The 15033-nt window shown below is 35.2% G+C and overlaps 2 protein-coding genes across 3 annotated transcripts; one reads left to right on the plus strand and one right to left on the minus strand.

The window, feature by feature from the left end:
- The first annotated feature begins 4789 nt into the window (after positions 1-4789).
- On the plus strand, positions 4790-7974 carry LOC131649429 (uncharacterized). The gene is made up of 5 exons (XM_058919192.1): positions 4790-4954; positions 6678-6709; positions 6819-6936; positions 7022-7174; positions 7518-7974. Exons 2-5 carry the CDS (start codon positions 6702-6704, stop codon positions 7725-7727), a joined length of 489 nt encoding a protein of 162 aa, XP_058775175.1. The 5' UTR covers positions 4790-4954; positions 6678-6701; the 3' UTR covers positions 7728-7974.
- On the minus strand, positions 7970-9079 carry LOC131649428 (uncharacterized). Of its 2 annotated transcripts, XM_058919191.1 has the most exons (3): positions 8942-9079; positions 8676-8859; positions 7970-8592 (listed from the first exon to the last, which is right to left on the minus strand). In XM_058919191.1, the coding sequence occupies exons 1-3, from the start codon at positions 9002-9004 to the stop codon at positions 8579-8581; spliced, it is 261 nt and encodes an 86-aa protein (XP_058775174.1). In that variant the 5' UTR covers positions 9005-9079; the 3' UTR covers positions 7970-8578. The 2 variants fall into 2 exon arrangements, with proteins under 2 accessions (XP_058775174.1, XP_058775173.1); XM_058919190.1 differs by having other exon boundaries at positions 7970-8859.
- Positions 9080-15033: the final 5954 nt, after the last annotated feature.

Below are 15033 nucleotides of genomic sequence, written 5' to 3' on the forward strand. Positions count from 1 at the left end.
CAACTTCTGAGCGCTGAATTATGCGTACTCTTTATATATTTCCTGAAAGGGAAATTGCATTGGATTAGAGTACCATATTATCTTAAGCAAAATTCATATTATTGTTATCATCAAAACTAAGATAATTGATAAGAACAAATCTTGTTCTAACACATTTGAGATGATTTCCGACATTGTAACACCCCAATTCTACCCAACAATTATAATAAAAATCAGAGTGAAAAAGTTCCAATCAACATGAGGTATTACATTCCAACTTATAAACAACCACATAAAAGCTCATTATAACAGATACATAACACATATAAATAGGATGTCACATTTCAACTTAGAACAACAAACAACCTATATTTTATTTAACATTGATACATAGCATTCGGAAACACAACTTTATTCAACTGAAACAACTTTTAAACAACAAAGTACTTAATAAAATCCCACTTAATACTTTTCTTCAACTAAAATAAATTTCAACTTAGAATATAACAACTTAAATAATAACAACTATCCCCCCGAGTGCTACGTATCAGAGCCTGACCCTCTTGACTTATCTTAGAGCAACATAAAGACTTCATAAAATTACTTCGAACTTCCACAACTATTCTTGAGTACCTGCCTATTTCCCATGGTAGGGGAAATATCAACAGAAGGGGTGAGATATCTTACAATATAAAGGAATGCATGATAAATAATATAGGAGATACAGATCATATATAATTTTACCACTTCATACAACAATTACTACAACTTCACATTTATCAACACAATACAACTTTTACCACAATAAAACCATCAACAAAGAAACACAACGATCTCAACTTCACAATGATATCATCAACACACTATGACAACTATTTCATTATCACAACAACTCAAAAATGCGACTTAATATGCGACTCAATACTATGCATATGCATGTGGTACCATTTGGAGCTGAACTCCCATCTTAGAAATTTGTCAATCCAGACCGTCGTGGTTGCCATTTTCAGGCCATCGTCTTTGCCATTTTCAGGCCTTCGTCTTTGCCATTTTATGGCCATCTTCTTTCATGCAATGGATGCGACTCAATGATGCAACATCCAAAAATACAACATTCATAACACGCAATAACATCAGCTAAACATCAACGAGGAATAACCTCCAACTCATATGCCAAGATTCAGTGGCAACAACAACATCATTACTATTATAATAATTCAGAACTTCTCAATCACATCATTAGGATATGCCAACATACAAAAATATCAACATTGATCATAGGGTCTACAACAACAACAAATTCAACAGCAACATACAACTTATCAACATTGGCCATAGGGCCTACAACGTTATCTCGCCAACAATTGGAGACAATTCAACTAAATTCATCATATTAACAACAAAAATCACATTACACAAGTCAAGTAACGACATGGCACGGTTAATTCAACTTCTTAATAAAAGCATATTTATTGTTAGTTCATCACAAGGCATCATATCAGCTCATACAGATCGAATTCGTACAACCAATTGCATCAAGCATACAACATCCTTATCAATTCATACAGATCGAATACGAACCACAAGTATAATTTATATTAAATAATTTTTTAATGGTTCTCAATCCATTTTTATAAGATAGGAATTTATTTTAGCTTTCCAACATTCCAAACAGTGCGTCAAACGGACACCCGAGTCAAAAGTTATGGCTTTTTGAAGTTTTGAAACAATTCTGTACAGTGGAACCCGGTTCCTCCAAACTGGGAACCGGTTCCCATCCAAAAAAATCACATTTTTCGCTCCCGAAAGTCTGGGAACTCGGTTCCTGCTATAGCAGACCCAAAAATTGACTATTTTGTTGCTACGAACCTCAACCCTTCAATACCCTAAAAACTCATAATTTCCCCATACGAAAATCACCAATAATCATAGTTTTTCAATGCAAATACCAACATCATACCATTGTTCACATGCAAACATTTATTCCATCAATTGCACCAATTTCACACATAATTCATAACATCCAAAAACACATAACAATTAAAATTCTTCACACATTCATGGATTTACAATTATGAAATCTAACCTCTACCATACCCATCATCATGCCAACCCTTAGAGAGTAAGAATCCTACCCTTACCTTAGCAATTTTCTTCAAAAGCTTCTTCTTCCCCAATGGAGTTCTCCCCCTTTATGCCCTAGCTTTCTCCTCTCTTGTTTCTTCCTTCTTTCACAAATGTCAACTCTAATTCCTTTTTCCCAATTTTCTCTTGTTTTGTTTCTCTTACTAACTTCTAATGTTACTAATGGGCTTAATCTTACACCCCCCAAATGCTACTACTAACTCTATGTTGGGCTCAATACTAATAACTTCATTATATTATCACTACTAATTACTTAATAAAATTGCATAATGCTAAATAACCTCATAAGTATATCAAATAAATCACAAAACACACCATAAAATAATTAAATAGTCACATAACATAAACGAATATTATTTCCAATAATATTCCACAACTACAATCGATCCATAGCTTAAATAATACCAACTCGCAATTTGTATTTCTCCGACAAATCCGACTAATTAATCTGACCATAAGCTTAACTGCTCAAATCAACACATTAATCCAATTACGCCTTTAGAATAATATCGATAAATTCCGACTTCAACTAATTCCAACAAATAAACCCACGTATGCATGCAGGGATTACAGCTCGGGGAATTTGCTGCAATATTATACAACCCTTATAAATTATAGAGAGAATAATGATTGCAAACCAGTTTAGTAATACAATACCGTGGCATAATGACTTACAAGAACGTTGTCTCTCAATTTCTTCGGGTTAGTCACAACCCTTCTCCATATTTGTTCTTTCTCTACACGAAATACACTTCCAAAATGCGAGCCTTTGCCCTTGCCTTTCTCACGCATTCTTGCCGTATCATCATCGACTTCCACGACTTTAGCCTTGCCCCTCACTTTCTCCAACTCATACCTAGCTTCTCGATTCCTACACAGATTCAACACAAAAACTGTATACTTATAATGCTCCTTAGAACCTTCCAACCTGTTCAGGAAATTATATTGCATGACCACACATGCTATAACTAATAACACAAGTACCTTGCGGTGTCTTTTGAGAGGTAAACATGGTCCTGACGAGTAGGCCATGCGGCACCAACATCCATTCCAAAGACTTTGCATTTTCCCTTGACTTTCTCGTGCTTTCCTCCCGATTCATCACCAATGGCCACACCTACAGCCTTTCCCTTCACTTTTACCGACACCATGATAGGTTCAATACTCATACAGAGAGTCCAAACAAATAAAGAACACTTAGTATCCTAAATGGTACCTATTCAACACAAATACTATAGTAGAATACATGTTCAGATAACTAACAATCACTACAAAAATACCTTTTTGAATCAGATGATCGGTAAATTGTTTGCTGATAACTAGCACGTGCGGCGCGACCATCAATGACGGGAGCATATCCTTTCCCATTCCCTTTCGCTCTCCCTCCTATAGATTGTTCACCAGAAGCAACACTTTTAGCATCACCCTCCCATATTTCATTCACCACGCCAGGTTCTGTTTTCACCTTCGCTGCCCCTGCACCGCTCATCACCTTTGTGTTGGATTTCTTCGCACGTTCTAACTCCTCTAACATCGTTTTCAGAGTGAAACTACGCGTGCGTTTCCCAAGAAGTTTCCTTTCATCGCAACCAACTTCATGTCCGCATAACGACAAAACGATTAATGATAGTAGCATACTGATCAAATATCATTACATTAAGGCCTATTACAAAACCCTAACTCCTGAATAATATCAAATATCGAATGGAAGGATCAACAACTACGGTATTTAAGCAAAATGGAAAGCTTTTATGTCACCATAAACTGACAAAACCATACTGAACGATTATTATCACATGCAAGTGAATATAAAACCCTAACTCATAACGTATATGGTGTTAGTTGTTACCCTAATCGATGACACATGTGTATATGTAAAACGATGGTTTACATTAACCCTAATCGGATTATTCGGTGAATCGAAGACGATGAACGATGCATGCAATATAAGGTATTCGGAATAACAAAATGGAAAGGTGAACAAGCAAGTAGGCGACAACGAACAACACATTACCTTGATGAATTCATGGTGACGACAGGTGTGGTTTGGTTGAATGCGTCTAAGAGATTTTTTTTTTCCAAGCTGAGTCTGAGAAAAACTTGAGTAACTCAATTTCTAAGTTGAACGAAAAACGTTTTTCAAGTGAGTATTGAAAAACTGAAAAACAATTGCCAAACATTTTCTATTCACCATTTAGTTTCTATAACTTAATTATTTTAATGTTTTTTCTTCATTTCAATTTTAAAATTTTTTTATTCCTTTAAGTGAGTTTTATGGTATTGTTTTTACCATGTCTCTTTTTTGCACTTTTTTTCAAATAAATTCTTACATTTTCTATAAATTCTACAAATTCTTACATACTTATAAGTTCTTGAAATAAATTCTTACATTTTCTTTACAATTTTTATAACATGTATATTTCAAAAATATTTTATGATACTTTTTCACAGTGTTGTAAAAATCGGACCAGTTACCAGTCTGGTCTAATGCTTGGATCGCTCTCGCCGTTAAACTGGTGTGAAATGGTGAAAACCAAGTCAGACCGCTAACTCGGCTAAATCAGCGGTTTGTGTAAACCGAATGTTTTTTTTTTTTAAATTAAAGCAAAACGACTTCGTTTTGCGTTTAGAAATTAAAAACAAAAATTAAGAGACCGTTCATGTTCATCACTCATCAGCATCGTTGTTCACGGTTAGAAACCTAGAAGCTGCGCCCAAAAATAATCCTGGTCCCCTCGCCGTTTCAAACTGCAGCACCGCGCCACCGTCTTCTTCCCGCCCTCCCCTCGCCGTTTCGAACCGGAGCACCGCGCCGCCGTCTTCTTTCACGGTACAATAGTTTTCACCTGCCCTTTTCTTATGTAGGTTTCTATAATATGTTAATGACAGTGCTTAGACTACCTTTGATCTTTGTATTCGATATTTTCCATCTGTACAATTTTCTCTCTTTCTGCAAAATCAATCTTTGATTCTTGTGTTTTTGTTACTGTGCAAGAGAGTTGTGTTGTGATTTTTGACATAAAATTCTAGCATATAAACTTAGCACTCTAAGTGTTTGATTGATTTTCTCATAGAATTTAACACAGAGTATTTTGACATAGGCTTTACTTTTGACATAGAGTCTTTGACATTGAAATGAAATGGTGCTTATTATTAACAGTTAAAACTGGTGTCGGATACCTTGCCTAATGCTTGTCCCTTTAATTGTTCGGATTGTAACATTTTGTTGATACTTTAATGTTAACTTTACCATATTGTGTGCGGTGTCCTCATGTCGTTATGCCGAAGCTTATGGAATTTGTGCTTACATGCTGCTGTGTTGGAATTTTGATATGGATATATTTGCTGGATATTGAGTTCTATGGTGCTTACTTACGCTCGTGTTGAAGTTTTGATGCCAAACATGCTAATATTGTGTTTTGTCGGGGTATCGAGGTGCCGAGCTCAATTTAACATTCATTTGCTTGCTACTTTGTGTGTGAGTTTGACATGTTGACATGCTTCCGGATTTGTGTTGTTATTAATGTGTCGGTGTTGTGTCGACGACGAGATTTGAAATAGCTTTGAGTTTAAACCAAAACGTGTAGCATCATCTTTTTTTCCCAAAGCCAAAATCATTTGGTCTCAACAATGTCAAGTCTTGAACATCACACTTGTTTGCTAATTTCCATTCGGTACTATTTGAAGTTCAATTGTTGCTGTACTAACTTCCAGGATTGTAAATGTTGGTTCGTATTGTGCTGCCGACTCGTGTTATGCATTAACATTGTCTACTAACTTGCAGTGCCATCTCTCAAATTATATGCTACTGATACTTTGGTTTTATCTCATGTTTTGCTCACAATCTCCAACATTGACATAACATGAGGAACTATTGGCACACTTGATGTTTTACTAACATAAACCATTGATAAGAGTTGTAATAATTTCCATAGGACTCAAGTATCATAATCAAGCATGTTCCACATTAATTCTCTTGAGTTTAGTCGAACGTGTCGAAATGTGTTGGAATCGGTGTTTTTGCTCTAACTTTTGGTCCGTAAGGAGTTTTAACGCAAATGATTAATGAAAACAGATTTTCTTCATCATTTCAAAGCTCTCCACGCGAACATTTTTGCGATTCGGACAAGTTTCGTTCCTTTTTTCTGCTACTGTAACAGTTGCGGATTTCGGTCTCCGGAGTGAAGTTTGACCGAACCAAGTTGATTTTTGGAACCGTTGGCGTGTTTCTATGTGCCTCTAATTTTCTTGTAATTTTCCGGACACTTTTCCGTGAGCGCTTAATGTTCAAACCTTCTGGTTTTTGTGCACTTTTTTTGAATTCTGGTTTTCACTTGAGTTGTGTGCATACTGTGAATAATTGTAATGTTAGTGTCTATAGTTGTTTACTAGTACAGGTTGATACTCAAACTTTAGTATCAGGTAAACCTATCGTTTAGGGTTTATGGAGAGAGGAAAGGAATGTGGAGCTTTTTAGCAGTATCATTTGTTGTGTTTTGTGGAAATTTATTTCTGTAATTGTTATATTGTTTACTTATTTGGTTTTGTTGCAGGAGAGGCATTATTTGCTGCAAGAGATGAAAATGTATGTTACTACCATTCTTGTCAAAATTGTGGTGCAAATGTTTCAAATGAATCTCCTTCTTTCTTTCTCTAATGACGCATTATTGATGTTTTTAATCATCTTTTCATAGCTTGGAGGCCAATGTTTCTGCACTTACAAATTTCGAGGTCCTTGATTTCATACGAGGTAAAGGAGCTTCAAAAGATCCAACACGGGTTATTGCCAAAGTAGCAATGTCCGAATACAAGGTTTGTTTTTCTGCTAAGACAGCTGGCCATAGATAACCCTTTATTATTCATTGCCAATCGATATTGATGCTTTTTGTGATTTCAGGTTTACGATTATTTAGTTAATACTGCAGCTGGTAGTCAAACAAGAGAGAGCGTCAAAGAATATTTGACAAGTATTAAACAACATGAGCTGTCAGAGGCCGAGGTTCTGAATGTATTAAACATCAGGCCAGCTGCTGAAGTTGAATTATTTCATGTAAGTATCATAACTATGTTCTTCTCATTTATTTTATGCCCGAGTAATCTGTTAGATGCTACGTTAGCAATTTCTGCGTTTTTTTATGCGTCCATGTTCTCTGCAAAATGTATTGTTTGATATTTTTATGTTTACCTTTGAAGTGTCGGATTGTCAGTTTTTGAAGCTTTGTAGTAACTGGTTACTAGATATGCATGCGTTAAGCCTAGATATTAGTGTGCTGTGTTGTGTTTGATGATATTTGTATGCTAAGAATCTATAAGGCTAACAATATGCATTTGAATGTCATGTTTGTACCTTTGCATAATTGTGATCAGTTTGTTAACTTTTAATTATTATGCAGATCATAGAGGATTGTGCAATCCGTTTTCCAGATGAACAGATAGCTGAAATAGTAGAGCTAGTAGAAAAAACATTGCCAGCACCATCTAATAAAGAGACATCAAAAGAAATCTCTGAGGGTGAAGAAGAAACTGAAACACAGAAACATGAAAATGGTAATGAGATTAGTCAAGATCAAACTGAAGATGGAGAACAAATGGACACAAGTTGAGATTTAGTTTTAATATTTCATGACTAGCATTAGAGGATCTCATGAAGGCTGTTAGGTAAAATAATTTGAGTTGATGAACATGATTTTTTACTTGTACAGGAAACTAACTTTAGGAATGCAAATGCTGCTGGCTTTGCTTACTCTAAATCGAAAGCTTAGAATTTCTTAATATATTCTTCCAATGATAGATTTGTTTCTTGTCCAAAGATATATTTCACACCTTATGATATGGTGATGTCAATTTCAATTTTTCTTTGTTATAATGATAAAAAAAAAAAGGGTCCAACTTTACCCACATCATACTTTACATGGTCAACTATGTCAACATTTACAAAAGTATATATTTTTATTTACATCAAATTCTCCACCTTGTGGGTATGCTTTAACTGGTTTTGGATGCTAAATCATCAATCAAATTAGATGATTAACATTCAAATGGCAGCAGGGATGAGATCCTCATCAACATCAGTTTCCTAATGATCTTCCAATACCATCCAGTCTGTAATCGTACCCTGAATTATCAAATGATAGATAGCTACCTTTCCTTCCCGTAGAACTCTGGGAGGCAATTTGGTCATGTCGACCACAGTGGACGACTGAGCCAATCTTACACCACCATCAACAACAAAATCAAGGCCCTGAAAAACCGAAGTAATGGTAGAGCCAAGCATACCAAATAGATTTGTAACATAACAATTAGTCTGAAAATCAAGTATTCAGTTACAAGCATTCTCTACGTGTAAATGCAACCGGACATAAAAAGCATATTGAATAAAAATCCAATTGGCTGGCAGCAGCACAAGAACAACTCAATAAAGACAAGCTAACCGTGTTACTAACCTTTGAAGCATCTATATTCTTGATTCTGCAACACAACACACATATACCCTTGGTTAATGTAGTGATTTAGGGAGAAAACATGGTTGAGAATGAGATTAACAAGATTACCTTCGAAGTCACACGCTATTGCATATCTATGTAGAAACAAAAAATGAATCACTTCCATGAAAACGAATCCTCTACTATGAGGGATGACTCCAACAGCACCTTGTTTCAAAAGATTAAGAACTGGTCCCAATTTCCATGAATCAGAGCCAGATGGATCAGCTTCAATGTAAACCAAACCTCCTTCCTGTTATATTGTTCAATTCAATTCAAACCGTAACCAACTAACTAACTGTAAACTGTAAAGAGAAGAGAGAAAGAATAGTGACCTTGTTGAAGCGAGTTTTTGTATCTGTGTATTTGAGACGTTTGGGGCTTCTTTTGATAACCATGGATAGTACTACTCCTCAGGGGTGTTCATGGTTTGGATTTTTCACTATCCAAACCATATCCACGTAATAACCAATATAATGAATTGGGTTTAGAACCATTTTTTAAAACTAGTTTTTTAAGAAAAACATAACTGATTTTATAACCGGTTTTTAAATAATTAACCAGCTTGTTTAAAGTGTATAGGACACTCGATTGTGAAAGTAAATTCGTTAAAATTTATCTGATAAAACTTGTTCATCTTAAAAATTTGACGGCAAAACAAGTCAAATATTTATAGAAGTTATAGAGAATCATTTATTGCAAATTAAAGAAAAATATTTTAATTATATATATTTTTAAAATTGATTTGCATAAAAGAATATTTATAGAGTAGAAAATATTATGAATTCAATTGGTATAAATTAAAAAGTAATTTTAATTCAGTAATTTAAATATTATTATTAGAGTTAAAGGTTAATTCTTGTGCACGGTTAATGTATTTCAATTAAATTTTTATTGTGAAAAATTTAACATAGTAAAATTTATATTTAAAAAATTAATTTTTATTAAATCATTACTAAAAACTGAAACAATTTTATAAAATTACATATTTTTTTATTAAATTTTTTTTTTGTGTAAGCAAGAATTTCATATAAGGGAGAACTAAGGGTTCTCCAACCTTGATACACAAGAGCAGAACTAGTCCGACAAAAAAACGATATTACAAACCAATTCCTATTACGACATAAAAGACAAAGGGTCTTTGCAAAAATCGTAAAAGTTACAATTGGAGTAAGCAATGTCGCCAAAGGAAGACCACCTCCACACCAAAATCTTGATGTTCCAAACAATATTGTTAATGTTCCAAATGTCATTCCTAAAACAATAGCCATTTCTTGTCAACCAAATAATCCAACAAGTAGCAAGCCAAAACACCCCCAATTTTCCAACTTTAGTACCTTTGATCCGACCGTTAAAATACCATTCCATAAAAGATGGCATACACTCCTCCTCTTTCCGGTTCGGATAATCCACCCACGCACCAATTTCCCTCCAAACAACCTCTATACACTAAAAGATCTTTAGTGGGGAGCCTATTCACAAAAAGCCTCCATGCAAAAGCTTTGATCTTAAAAGGAACCTCCATTTTCCAAATAATTTCCAAAGCCTCCTCGTTCCTTTTAGTGGGGCCGAAAGGTGTTCGAAGTGAAACATACCGGTTGTAACACGAAGCAACCGTAAAAACTTTTTCCGAATCAAGTAACCAACACACGGAATCTCTATCTTCCTCCAACCCCCCAAAATTCTCTAAAAGAGACCTTAACACCGCCAACTTAGAATCCAAACCCGCTTGCTCGGCCTCCACCTCCGAAATTCCTAAATCTCCCCAAATCCATTCCTCTTCTCTCCATCCTCCCATAGCCGCTACAGACACTTTTTTAAGAGAAGAAATCTCAAAAAGTTCCGGAAAGTCCTCCCTCAAGATAAAATTATTTAACCAAGCCACATCCCAAAACGGTGTAGTAAACCCATTGCCCACAACAAAACGACAATTGGAAGAAAAAGGTTCGTTAATGACCGAAGTGGAAAAACCAACCTTTAATAAGTCTCGCCACCAAAGGGATGAATAAGTAAGCTTTAAGGAATCACCACCGGTAAAAGCAAGTATACTCACATCACCATAACGCGCTTTCAACACCTCGTACCACAAAGATCCTCCTCCTTGAGCTATTCTCCATTTCCACTTGTTCAAAAGAGCAAAGTTGAAATCTTTAATGGCTAATCCTTCCTTGGAGTATGGTAAAGTCACATCTTTCCAACTAACCCAATGGATGCTTCTTTTTTCGACCACACCCCCCATAAGAAATTGGCTTGTAACTTAGTGAATTCTTTAACCACTTTAGCCGGCATCTTATAGAAAGACATGGTAAAAATAGTTAGAGAGCTCAAAATAGATTTCAAAAGGGTAATCCTTCCACCAAGATTAAGATAACGATGACTCCACCCCTTTAAACGCTTTCTCATCTTATCCAAAAGAGGGAGCCAAGTAGCCTCCTTCCTAGGATTAAAACCAATTGGTATCCCAAGAAAAATAAAGTTGCTATCTTCAATCTTGCAAGAGAGATATAAAGAAGGGGCCTCCAAGAATTGAGGCGAAATATAAATCCCAATCAACTTATTTAAATCAATTTTTTATTTAGAATCTCTTTTACTTTTCTTTTTATCCCAAATAGGTAATTGGCCCTACACCACCTACAAAGATAAAAACACACGCGGCATCATCCAAATTCAATTTTAAAATATTATTTTATTTAATTTGTTTATTACGTGTGGTAACAAAAATAATAAACCATCTATTAATAATTGGCTCAAAATGTAACTATGAAAGCCACATTGGAAGTCATTGATCGAAAATTCCAATTTAAAACCAATTAATTTTAAAGCTGTAATGTTAAAATAAAATGAGACAATAAAACTTTGGTTACCAATGATTTTTTTTAAATCGGTTATAAAACCAAATTGAATTTTAAAAATTTAAATGGATGCAACAATAACTAGATATTACTTTTTCTGGTTTTTTCAATATGGTTTAAAATTGGTTATGAATTGTTTTTTCAAAACTGGATATTTTGCACAGCCCTACTAGTCCTCGAGAATTGTGGTTGTGGCGGCTTTGTGAGAGATCGTTAAAACGCAGTGGTTTGTGGCCACAAACACGAGCCATTTCCATTTTCTAACCCCGATATGTAGATTGTTGTAGCAACAAATAATGCAAAGGAAATTTTTATGCGGTGGTCGTGATCGTGTATATTGAATTAGTGGATAAGACATTTTGCGAATAAGCGAAATATTGTATAAGATTGAGTGATTATATGCGACACTCCACATGGATGTCAGTTGAGTGACATGGATCTATCAAGAGAGGTTAAAGGTAGTGCATTGACCGTGTAAAAAAGTTTTAGACTGTCATCCAATAGAAACAAATTATTTTTCCATGTCATATAATTTTTTTTTTTAAAATTACAGTCTGATTTGTCCTGATTCATGGTCGTGATTGGCTGACAGTGTAAAACTTTTTTACATTGTCAGTGCATCACCCATTTTCTCCTATCAAGATCGATCATTTTGTTTATATTTTGTAAATTTTAACTTCTTAACTAATCATTAAAAAAAACATTTAGATAGCGTACTTTCAATCAATAGTTAGTTGGGTTCAATGGAAAAAAATCTGTAGGAAAAAGGAGGAAGGATGATTGGGGTTAAAAAACTTAAAGGCATTTAATTTAGTATTAGTAGACAAATGGAAGTGGAGGTTGATTAATGAGAATAAGGCATTGTGGATTAAAATTTTGGAGTGCAAGTATGGGGTAACTGGACAAGGAGAGGAGAAGGTTGATAAATTCAACTCCCTTTGGAGGAGAAATCTGCATGTGCTGGACAGAAAAGAAGGAAGGTTTAGTGATAGGTGGTTTGATAACAACTTGTCCAATGTAATTAGGGATGGAATGGAAACTAATTTTTGGAAGGATCCTTGGTTGGAAGGCATGAGAGCGAAGGATAAATATCCGGGCCTGTGTAAGATGTCGAAGGATAAGGAAATTTCAGTTTGTGAGGCGATTAGGAACGAGAATGGGAGATCGGTTTGGAATGGAGAATGGGAGGGTAGGCTGGAGGGGGAAAACGCTATGTATGAAGAGGAAATTAGAGATTTGGTTAGTAGAGTCTCTCTTAGGAGAAATGTTAAAGATAAATGGAGTTGGCATAAGGGTGAGTATTCAGTCAAAGAAGTGTATCAAGTGATCATGGAAGGGCTATTAAACTCCATCGAAGATAACAAAGAGTTGGCGGCTGTTTGGAACAAAATTGTTCCGTTAAAAGTTTTGGTACTGATATGGAGAATTTGGCAAAACAAAATACCAAGTAGAGTGAACTGAATGAAGAGGGGGATCTTAGTCAACTTTCACAATTCTGCAATACAGAATTTTGCTCATTTTACAGGTTTAAGCAACGATGACAGAGTGCTTAGAGAGAAATTTTTTGTCATTTAGTTTGCGAGTATTTGGATCATTTGGAAAAGGACGAACGAGAAGATCTTTAGAACCACATCGCTGCATAATTATTCTTGTATTGAAGACATTCAGGTGATCGCGTGGAGGTGGCTAAAGGCAAAAGTAATTGGATTCACTTATGCGTTAAGTCAATGGATTATGAACCCAAAAGAATCCATCAGATAGATTGGGAAAGATTAATGGAGTTAGGGAGGATCAGATCCAGTTTTAGTGTTGTTTGTAGTGCATCTTTTGATGACGAGTCTGGCGATCGTTGCATTATAGTATGATTGTTGTTGGCCAACTTAGTTTGAATCCGGTGTTCGCATTTTTGAAAAGTCCAGATGTTGCGGTTGGTGCATGATTCTGCGGAGTTTTGAGGCATTTCTGTCTTGTTTGGTGGTTAAGGGATTCTACTATGTTTGGGTGTGATGCCTAGTATTATAGTATTTATTTGGAGTCGACTTTGTGTTCAAGATTGTTGTGTTTAGGTGGTAATTGGTCGGTCCGCTTTGCTTGTTCTGTCTGTTGTGGTTCAAGTTTTTGCAGGGTCGGGCCTAATATTAGAGAAGCCCTATGTAAGACAGGAAATGGTCTGTTTCTTTAGGTTATGTGCGCTATGCGGATAGGTGCTGCTTGTTGTAGTCAGTTTCGGGTGCAGATCACTGAGGGAGTCCAAATTGGAGTCATGTTCCCATAAGTTATATTAATTGCCGTGTGCATATTCCACTGACTAACATGTGTGATTTGTTCTCTACAAGGCTAAGAGTAGAGGTGTTTGATTTATTTTCAAAACTTAGGTGTTCCCTTGTTTTTTATGTGCAAAGGACTTTAAGTTGTTTTAGCCAAAGACAAAGGGTGAGATTGTTAATTCTCTATTTTATATGGTTGGCATTATGTTTAGTAAAACTAACTTATGGGAACATGTTGAACAAGATATTCTATTCACTTTAACTGAAGAGACATGTCGAGTAAGATGTCCTATGCAGGATCATTTGACATCGTGACGGTTAAGTCCAACTGAATCTGTTGAAGTCTATTTTATGTACAGGTGCATAATATTTTGAAATATTGTGTAATCCTATGTGGCGTTTGATTAAGAGATAAAATATTTTCTCAATTTTCAAGATTTATGATTAGTTTCTAAATATGGAGAGTATTTAGGAAACTAATGATGGAAGCTCTATCTTCATGAGAAGATTTAGGAGTATTTTCTGCAATGCCTTATTACGATTTGAATGCCTAATCTAGTCAAGAAGATTGCTTTAAATAACAACCAACAAACCTATTTGTGGCGTCAAACTTACACTGCATTTATTGTTAGGGCTAGTGAAATTTTATGAGCCTCTCTAATATCATATTGATAGAAGAGTAGGACTGTGTTTTTGAGTTGTAAGTTCTATGTTCATTCATAAGCTTTTAAGCATTTAGTGATCGTGTCTTGGAAGTGTGTCTTCTAAAGTTTTGTAATTTATTATCACGATTGTGATTGAAGGTGATTCAGAAAGGGTCTCATACCTAGGTGAGTCTTGTAACATCCCTTTTCTAAATCCCAAATATACATATATATTCCCAGAGTAAAATATAATGCATACAATAAAGGGTGCCACATGTCGTTTCCAATACAATTGAAAACCAAACATAAACATACATTTAACATGCACCTGATCAAATTATCACATATCGAACTTCATGTTTTCTCAATTATGAATATCGCAACGGAATAATATTTTCTCAAGCATTTCAATGATTATATCCCATATGTAGCAGTGAAATTTGTGAGACTAAAGCCATGGGAAAGACTTAGCTCATTTGTTTTAAACAAAGTCGCCACCGTGCTTTATTGTTTCCAAAAGGAATGGGAGAAAGAGTGAATAAAACCCACAAAAGTTTTTAAAATCAAAACTAATAAACTTATCAGAGATTTGGGTATGGAGGATTTGTTATACAAGGAGAAGATTTTAAGCACCCCTCATATCTATGATATCCCATAGAAACCT

Source organism: Vicia villosa, linkage group LG2 (assembly GCF_029867415.1).
Source record: "Vicia villosa cultivar HV-30 ecotype Madison, WI linkage group LG2, Vvil1.0, whole genome shotgun sequence".
Classification (NCBI taxonomy): Eukaryota; Viridiplantae; Streptophyta; class Magnoliopsida; order Fabales; family Fabaceae; genus Vicia; species Vicia villosa.